This window comes from Temnothorax nylanderi, unplaced genomic scaffold (assembly GCF_030848795.1).
Source record: "Temnothorax nylanderi isolate EJ_2023f unplaced genomic scaffold, tnyl_v1.0 TNYL_tig1361_pilon, whole genome shotgun sequence".
Classification (NCBI taxonomy): Eukaryota; Metazoa; Arthropoda; class Insecta; order Hymenoptera; family Formicidae; genus Temnothorax; species Temnothorax nylanderi.
Genome location: NW_027250423.1, coordinates 1 through 11,512, shown reverse-complemented (window position 1 = coordinate 11,512; position 11,512 = coordinate 1). Strand labels below are relative to the sequence as shown.

Sequence of the window (11,512 nt, the reverse complement as noted above, 5' to 3'; positions counted from 1 at the left end):
TTGATGTAGCACTGTCAGCACCAGTTCCGTATGCATTATTTCTAATATCGCTCGATCGATTGAACGTAAAAAGCAAGTGCTACGCCCGTGCGGTAAAATATTTATTTTATGAAACTATCAAGACCACTTGGACTGATAGTTTCCGCGTAACGCGTATCGCGTAACCAATCAGAGACGTTTCGCATTTTTTGTTACGCATATTCACGCTTGTGATTGGTTACGCGGAAAATATCAGTCCATGGGGCCGCACCCTCAGACGTCGAGTGTTATACACTATACACTTGACGTATAAATTTTTCTCGTATTATTATCAAATCGATTACGCAATATTTCGAGTACACACGTATTATCGTACGATGATATAGTTTGTGACTCGCTAAGCTTTACCACGTACACGTCCTTTTTTCCGTTCTACCCTTTTAAAAGCATCACAGTATCGAGTACACACGTTTGCACGCTTCGCGCTTTTTAGCGAAAGAGGAGGCACTGCATTATACGCGTAGAAAGTAGGAAGAGGAAATGTTCGTAAATATGTGTGAGAGAAATTAGATTAAAACATATCTACATATTGAGGAAGGGATAGCACATGGAGACAGCAGATTTGAGCAATGTTTAAGCTTTTAACATGTTTGATGCATAAGAATGGATATCTATTAAGTGAGTCATGGATATCTATGTGAAGTGAGAATAAATATCTGTATGAAGTCTTTATCGTAGATATCTGTCGGTCTTTTAATACGTAATAATAATAAATTGTATATACATATGGAGGGGCAAAAGCCATAGTGGTGTAAGTCAAATTTTTTAAAAATATTGACTCGTGTGCATAAATGCAATTTATATATACACGAGTCAATATTCAAAAAATTTGACTTACGTCACTATGCCTTTTACCCCTTCATATATTATAGGCTATGTGTACTTGGTAAATACGCGAAACAAAATTTCAGCAGAAACGAAGCAAAATTGCCTACGGGAAGCTCCAATATATCTTTTTTTTTTCATTTAGTAAGAAGTTATTTAATATAAAGATTGATGGAGAAATCTTTTACACTAATCTAATATGTATATAATTTAACTACATGTAAAAAGAAATGATAGCATTAGTTAACAGCAGCCTAATTGAAAATAATCTTGTTAATTCAATAATTATTAGTATTAATGAAATAAATATGTCATGCTTTTGTTTTAATAAAATGTTATTTGTTTCATTAATGATGTTATTGAATTAATAAAATTATTTTTAATTAGACTGCTGTTAGATAATGCAGTATCATTTTTTTTGTAATAAAGGAATAGGAATCTTTAATCTGGGAATAAAAATTGCGGCTTTATTTAATTAATTTTATTCATATCATAATTAAGTAAAAGCAGATATTGTATAAAATATAAATAGAAAATTTACATATTATCTCTTATATCTTTATTCAATATCACACATTCGTACGTATATACGTAACAATTTGCGACAATCATGCATAATTCAACATTCACGCGAGAACATTTCTTCCTCTTGTATTATTAATATTTTGCTATATTATTTTTCTCTGAATATTGTATTGTAGAAAATAATCTAGGTATATAATGATGATCTTCAGACTTATTCAATGCTTATAAAAACGTTAAAAAGTGTTTCGATGTCAATTAATTAGTAGCAATGTCTTGTGTGACTGAGTTTACCATATTAATTGACAATTACGCTTATTTAATAATATGATACAGTCAGTCGTCTCAGCGACTTAAATTGTATCTATAAGATAAAATCGTAAATGAGGTACTGTCAGATATTCACATCTTCATTCACATCAATAATACTGAAGCGCTTAAGTGGCTGCTTCTTCAACGTATTATTTATTTAGTTCTTTGCAGTGAAACACTAGCTCTCCATGGAAACATGCAACGTCCCTAGTAATAAATTATATGTTTAACGACATTGACACTGTTGCAAAAATATTGCTTACTAACCTACTATTTTTAAATAAAATATGTGATAAATATATATGCGTATATAGATAGCCCGTTTTAGTCTTTACAAACGAGTATTTATGTATATCTGAAAAACTATATTGAACTTAAATAATTAAATACATGCAAGTCAAATAGAAGAGAATAGCTTATAGGTGACAAAGTTAATAGACTTATATCGTCGGCTATATGCGGTAGCCTGCTCATAAGTAAAAAATAATAGTTTATACAAGTACGGATGCTCCATAAGCTTCTTTGCGTTGTAATTCTGTTCCAGTAATGCGTAAATCAATACCGGAAGCGACGTACGTGAATATTAAGTTGAAACCCATTAGAAACATACCATCATAAAGTTCCTATAAAAATATATATTTCTCTATAAATCCTTCATCTATAAAATCTATATAATTGTAAAATATATTCTCTTTTGTACTTTCCATAAAAATAAGGATATACATTTTTAGTTTAGGATATAACGTTGCCAAATTATTAGACAATGAAATTTATTTGAAAGATACGCAAGAATTAAAAAATTAACTTTTTTATTAATTCGCGAATTGAGATAAGAAAGTCGTGAATGTACTTTAAAATGTTATTAAATCGAATGTGCGATGCGAAGAAAAATAAATCACTTATCTATGTATTGCGGGAATAAGATCGGGATTTTCGACATGCAATAGAGACATAGATAGTAATGTTATCGTTACCTGCGTGGAGAAACCATTGTGTATGCTGAACAGCACCTGCGGCGTTATGAACACCACGTTTTTGTAGAAGAAAAACTGCGTCAGGATGCCCATGCGCAAGTAATACCAGTGTCCGTGCACCAGCAACGCTTTTCTCAGATACTTGAACTTCGTGAAGGCGAAGTCAGCGGATATCGACGCCTGACGGTCCTCCTTCCCCATTATTCCGATACCCACGTGCGCTTCCTGTATCATCGAGGCATCATTACCGGCGTCGCGTCGCCGATGGCCGCGGTGTGCGGACGGCTCCGTGACGTTTTTATCAGATGCACAATCTGCAAGGATAAGCAGAGATAAGCTAATGACGTCTCCGCGTTATGTATGCAGCGTTTGGGAAAGTTCAAACCTCGCTCTTTTGCAGGGGCGTTAGCCTACAAGAGATAACCGCCTCGCAGGTCATTCCGACGGATTTGAATAATTGTGGACAATTTCGTAACGTCGCCGCTATGCTCACACCGTCTATTATCAACCCGTACTGATGTATGGTTCCAGTTTTATTTTCCGTCTGTAAGAGATAGTTTACAGAAATACATTATAAACTAATATAGTATATTTTAAATAATATCACAAGCTTTCTTTGTTGAAAGAGATACTTTATCTTTCGGATAATTGCGTTTGGATAATGTATTTTACGCTTTATCCTTAATTTCTCTTGGATATTATTTTTGCTATGTATATAAATTCATATTGGAAAGCAAAAAAATAGCGGAATAATAATTTATACATTTATTTATTTATTTATTTATTACTTTGATAAATTTTCATCTCGAATAAAAAGTACGACTTACTGCGCGAGAAATAATAAAGGTTGCCGAGAGTTAACGAGTTAACTAAAAAAAGGTATAAAATTTTGGACGTGCAAACTGCACTCACTCGAAACTTGTGAGAACCATGGAAACAGATTTGCACTGAGGTTTGGTCCGTCAGTCTTAGAACCTCGGTACCCTTCTTGAAATGGCTGCACAAGAAAGCGATGTTCTCCGCAGTCTCTGCCTTATCTTCACTAAGCACCCATATCTAAAAAGAAATATTTGCGATTGTCGTTTAAAGCTAATTTAATTAATCCATCAAAGCAGTAATTAATTTATCAGAACTGTCTCTAACACTCTATGTGTTTCAAATTATATATTTATAGCTTCGATACATGGAGAGTATGGTATAAATCTCTAATAATATTAAAATAACTGAATAATAACTGAAATAAAAGTAAGATAAGCGGAATCTTATCAGGGGATGCGTTACCGCGAATTCGACGTTTGCGTACGCGAGCTGTTATTTTTACCTGATATTCCGGTAAATCCGGATGCATCATCAGCGAGCTGTTGACTCGTGACTTTTTTCAATCTGAAGCTCTCACGGAACAGAGTGCGTCTGGCTATGATCTCGGGACGTTGGCTCGGCGGTGCAATTTGCACTATGTGGCATAGCGATAGGCTTATCACGAAATGCCAAATTTCAGCCTAGAATTATCGATCTGTTAATAACAGTATTTTAATAACAAGCAGTAATTTAATAACAGACCAAAATTATTGCAAGCACAGTATTATTTGGCAAGCAGTACGTTAGCTGTGTACGTTCATGATTTGTACTAATATACAACCATCATTGATTATTATTTCATTATTAATTATAATTAGCGTTAATTATTATTAATAATTCAATATTCGTTAATAACTGCCGCCAAATATTCGCACGATAATTAATGTAATTACTCTTGCATCAAATGACATACAATGATCGGTATGATCTCTCATATTAATTGCAGCGCGCTAATTATTCTTTTGTACTAAAATAATTAATATCGTAATTTATTTTAATAATTTCTCTCTCTTACTGATAATTTCTTTAATCATAATTAGTATTTCTTCTTCTTCTTTTACCTCCTTCGATGACAGTTTGACAGCCTCCTGCTCGTTTCCGCTTGATGGCAATAAGTACAGATTTCCGTCGCAATCCTTCTCCATATACACGTTGCCGTTGACCGAGCAGCGTCTGAACACCATCAGATTTTCAGTGAGTGTGCCGATCTTGTCGGTAAACAGAAATTCAACTTGGGCAAGCTCTTCGTTCAAGTCTGACGAATTGGCGAGCCCCGGCTGATCGTTGGTTTTGTCGTACATATTTAAGTCCCGAGCCGAAGAAAAAAGAGCTAAGAAACTTTTGCAATTCTTTCGAAACGCACGTAAACTTTCAACGACGTTGTAGAATCTTTTACGAGTACATCTTGTAAATATATAATACTTGTACAATATATAATACATGTATATAATACATGTATATAATACATGTTTTACTCTACAAACGCGCGGTGTTTCAGAAGAAATAGACTAATTTAAATAATTTTAAATGTAAACGTCGTAATGAATTAAGAAACGCCGCGGTACTCAAGTCACTTACTAATTCTAAATGGATAGCGCTTGTCGTAAAACATACAATAAACATAAATACGCTTTGGCCGTTTTATTACGTGTAACCTTAATATTAAATGGTCCGCTATAATCGACACCTACATTTAAGAACGCTCGACCAGGGCTCAACCTATTTTTCCCAATAATGGGTAAATTTCCCATTATTTCTTGCGGACTTTTGCAGCTAAACTTATAACAAACTAAACATCTACGCAGGACCCTCCTGACTGCCGATCTACCCGCTATGATCCAATACTGTTCTCTAATCAAACCTAAAAGCGCTTCGGGGCCTGCATGCATATTTCTCAGATGTGTGTCTCTAATTATCAAGTCTGTCAATTGATCACTCGCAAGGATCACCGGAAACTTCTGACCATAGGATAGCGGCGCGTTTCTCAAGCTGCCTAACTTAATCTGTCCTACGCATAAGAAGTTCCAAAACACTTCTCCGCCTAACAACACGTCGATCTCGCCTGACTCTCCGAATTGCCGATCGGATAATTTAATATTTTTCGAATGTTTAGCGCGGAAACGTCCATCCATCGCGAGGGCGCATGTTCCGTTATACAGTCCATAACTAAAAATCGCAGCTTAACTTTAAATTCGCTAACGGTGGAGTATATATTGTGGTATTAACAGCTCCCATCGCGTCCGTCGTACCACAACCAACACCTGACAGTGAGACTTCGATTCTTTGCTCACTTAACTGTGAAGCCGCTTACACAGGCCCCTGCGCATTATATTCCTTTGAGATCCCGCGTCTAGGAAAGCCCTGCATACATGCTCGCGGCCGAATCGATCATATTTTCACGGAGGCGGTCGCAAGCAACACCTGACTACTGCATTTTATCGTTGTTAACATTACGTTAGCTTGACAGGCTAAATTGTTACGATTCTCTTCGCCGATACGATTAGAAGTCGAGTCTCGTGTACTTCGCCTCCACCTGCTTCGAGTCAGACGCGGTCGATGCTCCTTGCATCTTACTATCGCTATGCAGCACGTGTTGTGTTTCTGTCCGCATCGCTTGCACCTCGCCTGCCGTGCACCTATCCGCAGTATGATCTTTACGTAGGTAAGCAATTAAAACATAAACGATGACGCCTAATCTCAGTCATTCTGTCCGATAATCCTTTAAACTTCGCACAAATATAAATCTCATGACCACCGTGGCATATCATACAATCTCGTCCTCCAAACTGACTGACATGAGCGCTCGCACTCTCTCCCCTTCGCGCGGAGGAGGATGGTAAACCTTTATTCGGCTGCAACGCCTCTAATACTGTACAATGTCGGGATAAAAAATCAAAAAGCTCCTGTAGCGTGGGCGCCGCTAACGCAACCGTTTCTGTTTCCCATTCACGTTTAGTATGAACATCTACTCGCGATATAACCATAACCGAATAATTATGCTATTCCAGCTTTCTACTGGTTTGCCTAACATTTTCAAAACTCTAATATGCTTTTGCGTATCGCCAATCAACTTTCTTAGATGTATCGACGATTCTCGTACGTTAGGACTCATTTCAAATAGCGTCTGAATATGTTGATGTATTAAAAATTTTTTATTTTCAAAGCGCTCCCTCAACAGAGTCCACGCAATTAAATAGTTATCCGCGGTTACTTCTAACAATTGCAAAACTTGCGCCGCGTCGCCTTGTAAGCACGACTTCAAATAATGAAATTTCTGAATCCGTTCTAACGCGGAATTATTATCAATTGACGTTTGAAAGGTGTCCCTAAATTGCAGCCAATGCGCGTATGTACCATCGAATTTAGGTAACTCGAGAATAGGCAATCTTACTCTGTCTACTTGGGAACCGCCGTTCCCCGCTCCGCGCTCTGCTCTCACATGCGCTCCATCATCCACTGGTCGGTTTTGCCCCGGTTCGATCTGTCTCTTTAATTTTGCCACAGTGCGATAATAACCGGTCTCGAATACATCACGCTCCTGGACCTGAGCCTCGCTCGCGCATTCTCTATTTTTCCTTGGATATTTTCGAAATCGTTCCACAAATCATGTACTTTCTGTAACCTTGCTTTGCACTCTACAACATCAGATAAATTCAAAGCAAGGACGTTGCAAAATTGTAAACACGCGTGAGTTGACCCTTTATGATCGCCCGCCTTCTTGACAACACAGCGACTTTCTCAGCCATATTCAAATACATTTATAACGTTCGCTTATAACGTATAATATGCTGCTTACAGTACTTATATCTACCGTTGCTAAACATTACTTAAATAATTTCACCGTTCTACTCTAAATATCTCGCGAGCTCGGGTCGCTCTGCGTACACGTATGCTCTCTTTGACCCGCGCCAATCGCTAATTGCCGTCGAATTGTTCTGCCTTATGCTGCTATCAAGTAAATCCGAGCGCGGAGGGCAGGAGCTTTATAAACTCGAGCCCCGGACCCCTGGCAACGGGCTGAAAAATCTGTGGAGCCAATCGGATGCCGATATCCCGAGAAAGCAGTTGATTTCGAAAAAGTCAAACGACTCAGCTGATCTCGGGGTCGACAACCGATCAGCTGTTTTCGCCGAATCTCTCGCTTTGTCTCGGGTGTTTACCTCGCGCACTGAGGCCCCGAGACAAAGGGAGAGAATCAGCACACGCAAAAACGAGACAGTTTTGCTCTCGCTATTTCCGAGAAACGACCTTTTTATTTCTAGAATAAGATCTCGAATTAACGTCGTTTCCCGGAATACTTTAAGATCAATTTTACCGGATTTAATTTAATTATATGATTTACGTCCGATCCCGAACAAAATTCAAAAGTTAAGAAATTAAAAATCATATCCTATCTTAGCCCTAAATCTCTAGCTTGAGTTAAATGACCTTGAACGGAAGTATTATTTAAATAACTTCTAGGCTCTAAGCTTATTTGTTGTTTTTTTACATTACTCGCTTCTAACGTACTGTCCCTGCTTAATATTAATATCTGTTGCATTGGTTGATTTAGTGCTATATCCATCTTGCTATTAAATGTAGCCATAAACTTATCAAATTTCTTCGAACTTAACTTACCAGGACATCCTGCTTCTCTTCCAGGACATACTTTCTCTACATATGAATTTAAAATCTCTGAAATCTCATTAAGTACTCAAGTCCTTGCTTTACTAATTGGTTACTAAGCTGTTTTTTTTTCTATTAACTCTTCTATATGCTTTTCAAGTTGCATATCGATAAATGCACGTAACCCTTCAATAAATCTTTCATTTCCTTTGAGATGAATAATCTGATCAATTTTATCAACTCTTTACTGCCATATAAATATCAGTGCCAACAAATACTACAGCTCCAATTGTTCCTCCAATAGGTTCAGTAACAGATGAGACTCTTTCAAACACTTCAAAAGCTTCAGCGATTTCTATGCCAATCTCTACGCTATCTACTCCCGGGTAAATACTATTTCCTACTATGCCAACCAGTGCTTCTTCAGTAACATTTTTAAATTCTTTTATCTGGTTTATTAAATTTTATTAAATCATAGGTAACAAAGGCTGAAACTTTCCACGAGCAAGAAAAGGGGATGCTGCTTTTAAAGATCTACCAAGTAGTTTCAACAACCTTGGCAAATCCTTGACCACCGGCAATAAAACCCACATTAATTGCTACGGCTTGATAATTACCATTTAAAAAGTCAGCTAAAACGAGATTTTTAGCCATCATGCCATGCATAGTCATACTGGAGATTTTTCCTATTCTATTTAGATGACCCATGACTTTTTGATTGCCAATTAGATTATTTACTAAACTTTGAGATTCACCTGTAACTCTGACCTTATCTGCTAGTTGAATTAGCTGACTTTGCTTCGACTCTGGCAAATCTTTAATGTAATTAACGAACTTTTCACTATCTATTTTAATTTTACTAAAGTTTCTTTTTTCACTTTTTTCAGCATTGAATTCATCCACATCCTTCCATGTGAATAAACATTCTCCGACTCTCTCTCCCTCTCTCTCTCTCTTTCCCTCTGCCTCTGCCTCTGCCTCTGCCTCTGCCTCTGCCTCTGCCTCTCCCTCTCCCTCTCCCTCTTTTTCTCCCAACTTTAGCTTCTCTTTTCTTTCTATTATTTCTTTCTCTTTGGTAAGCATTCTTCAGCTGAAACTTCACCTCCTTGATGTATAGGATCAGTCTCTTGTTGATTAATAGATTTAGACTTAAGAATATCTATAATTTCTTGATAAATTTGTGGATCTTGAGCTAATTTTTCCCTAGCTAAAGCCAATGGAGTTGTTCCATTATCGTCTTGAATATTAGGATTTGCTTTACTATCTAACAGCAGTTGTACAACTTTGAATTTACCAAATTTAGCAGCATAATGTAAAGGCATATAGCCGTTCGTACCAGGAGCATTAGGATTTGCCCCATTTCTTAGGAGAACTTCAGTAATCTTCTACATAACCTTTCCAAGCAGCATAGTGTAGTGGCCTGTCACCATCAGTACCTTGAGCATTAACAACTGCACCTTTGCTTAGACAATCTTTAGTTTTCTGTAGATCACCTTTTTTTACTTGAGTAAATAGTTTCTTGGTCGATGCCAGAATTTTTTTAATTGAATCATTAGTAGCATAATATAGAGGAGTTTTTCCATCGTTATTTTTAACGTCAATGTGTGCTCCATTCTCTAATAAAACTTTAATAACATTTTTGTTATTAAAGTTATTACCATTTTTGGCTGCAGAATGTAATTGTGTAACCCCGTTATCCGTTTTAACATTAATATTTATATCCTTTACTTTCAATAAGATTTCAACAATATTTTTGTGGCCATTTTGTATTGCAAGGTATAATGGTGTTACACCTTGATTATTATTAATTTTATTAACATCAGCACCTTTGTTTAATAAAGCATTAACAACATCCAAGTGACCATTCTGCGCTGCGCAGTGCAATGGTGTCCAACCTTCAAAGTCTTCTAAATTAACATCAGCATCTCTGTTTAATAAAGCATTAACAACATCCAACTGACCTTCTTGTGCTGCACGGTGCAAGTCACGCTCTAATTTTTGATAGATGCATTTGATGTTAATATCAGCACCATTATTTCGAGCTCGACATACTACATCTATTACACCCTTCGTTTGTAAAATACTTGGATGATTTAGTTTTAATATCTTTTCTTTTTCTTTAAGAATCTCATTAAGCTTTCCCAAAGCCTTATCATATTTGCGTTGTTTTGCAAGTATTAAAGCTAAATTATGCAAAGTATTCAAAGTGTCGATATGATTTGGCCCCAAAATTTCTTTTCTTTTCTCATAAACCTCTTTACACTTTTCGAGTGCCTCGTCATATTTACCTTGAACATTTAAAATCCGAACTATAAGGAACTTTCCTTTGAGTGTACGTGGATTATCTGGAAATAACTTTTCTCTCTCTTTATCAACTTCATTCGCAATTCTTAAAGCCTCATCGTATTTTTTTGTGTATTCAATAAGAAATACGCAATATTACAATAACTAGTCAAAGTGTTTGGATGATTTGGCCCCAAAGATTCTTTTCTTTTTTCATAAACCTCTTTACACATCTTGAGACCCTCGTCATATTTACCGTGCTTTCCTAACACTAGAGCTAAGTTACACTTCGTATTTAAAGTGTCTTTATGATCAGACCCTAATACCTCTTCCTTTCGCTTAAGAGCTTTTTCGTACATCTTAGAAGCACCATCACAGTCGCTTTTATAGAACAATACGACGCCTAAATTATGCTCTACTGTACCGTCAGAATAGATTTTACCTTCCTTAACTAGATTATATTGACGGGAAAATATTTCTAATGCTTCATCATGTTTACCCTGCCTACATAGTAGTAGCCCAATTTGGACATCAATCTTATGTTTTACTAGTCGGACATCAATGTCTGATTTCTCCTTTAGTTCGCGATAAATTTTCAATGAATGATTATCTTTACCTTGAGTGAACAATACAGACGCTATGTTGTCCATCATTGATAGAACAGAAGGATGATTATCACCTAATATTCTTTTAATAATTCTAATGCATTGCTCCCAAACGAGTAAGCCTTTTGATACCTTAGGGTAGCATTTAGTTCGCTAACAATTAAGACAGGTAAACTACTAAATTCCTTCACTAATTCTTCATGTTTATTTGCATAGCTCCAAACAGATATAGCATGATCTACATTGCTTAGGCGAAGATTATAGATAAATAGATTAATTCGACTACTACCATCTTGAAATAGTTTCAGTGCTTCTCTTAAAACCTTTTTTTCTTCATTTTGCCGGTTTAATTCTATACGTGTTACTTGCTGTACCAACCTATGAATGTTTAATACTCCTTGTTCTAGGTTAGCCATAGAATACTGATCAAGCAATTTAACAGCATTATGCAGTTCTTCTTGATCACTTATTAATTTTGAAAAAATCCTT

The 11,512-nt window shown here is 36.4% G+C and overlaps 1 protein-coding gene across 1 annotated transcript; it reads right to left on the bottom strand.

Moving 5' to 3' along the window:
• Nucleotides 1–5,036: 5,036 nt before the first annotated feature.
• LOC139787247 (uncharacterized) lies at nucleotides 5,037–11,068 on the bottom strand. Its single transcript, XM_071726317.1, has 2 exons — nucleotides 10,675–11,068; nucleotides 5,037–10,573 (listed from the first exon to the last, which is right to left on the bottom strand). Exons 1-2 carry the CDS (start codon nucleotides 11,066–11,068, stop codon nucleotides 9,510–9,512), a joined length of 1,458 nt encoding a protein of 485 aa, XP_071582418.1. The 3' UTR covers nucleotides 5,037–9,509.
• Nucleotides 11,069–11,512: the final 444 nt, after the last annotated feature.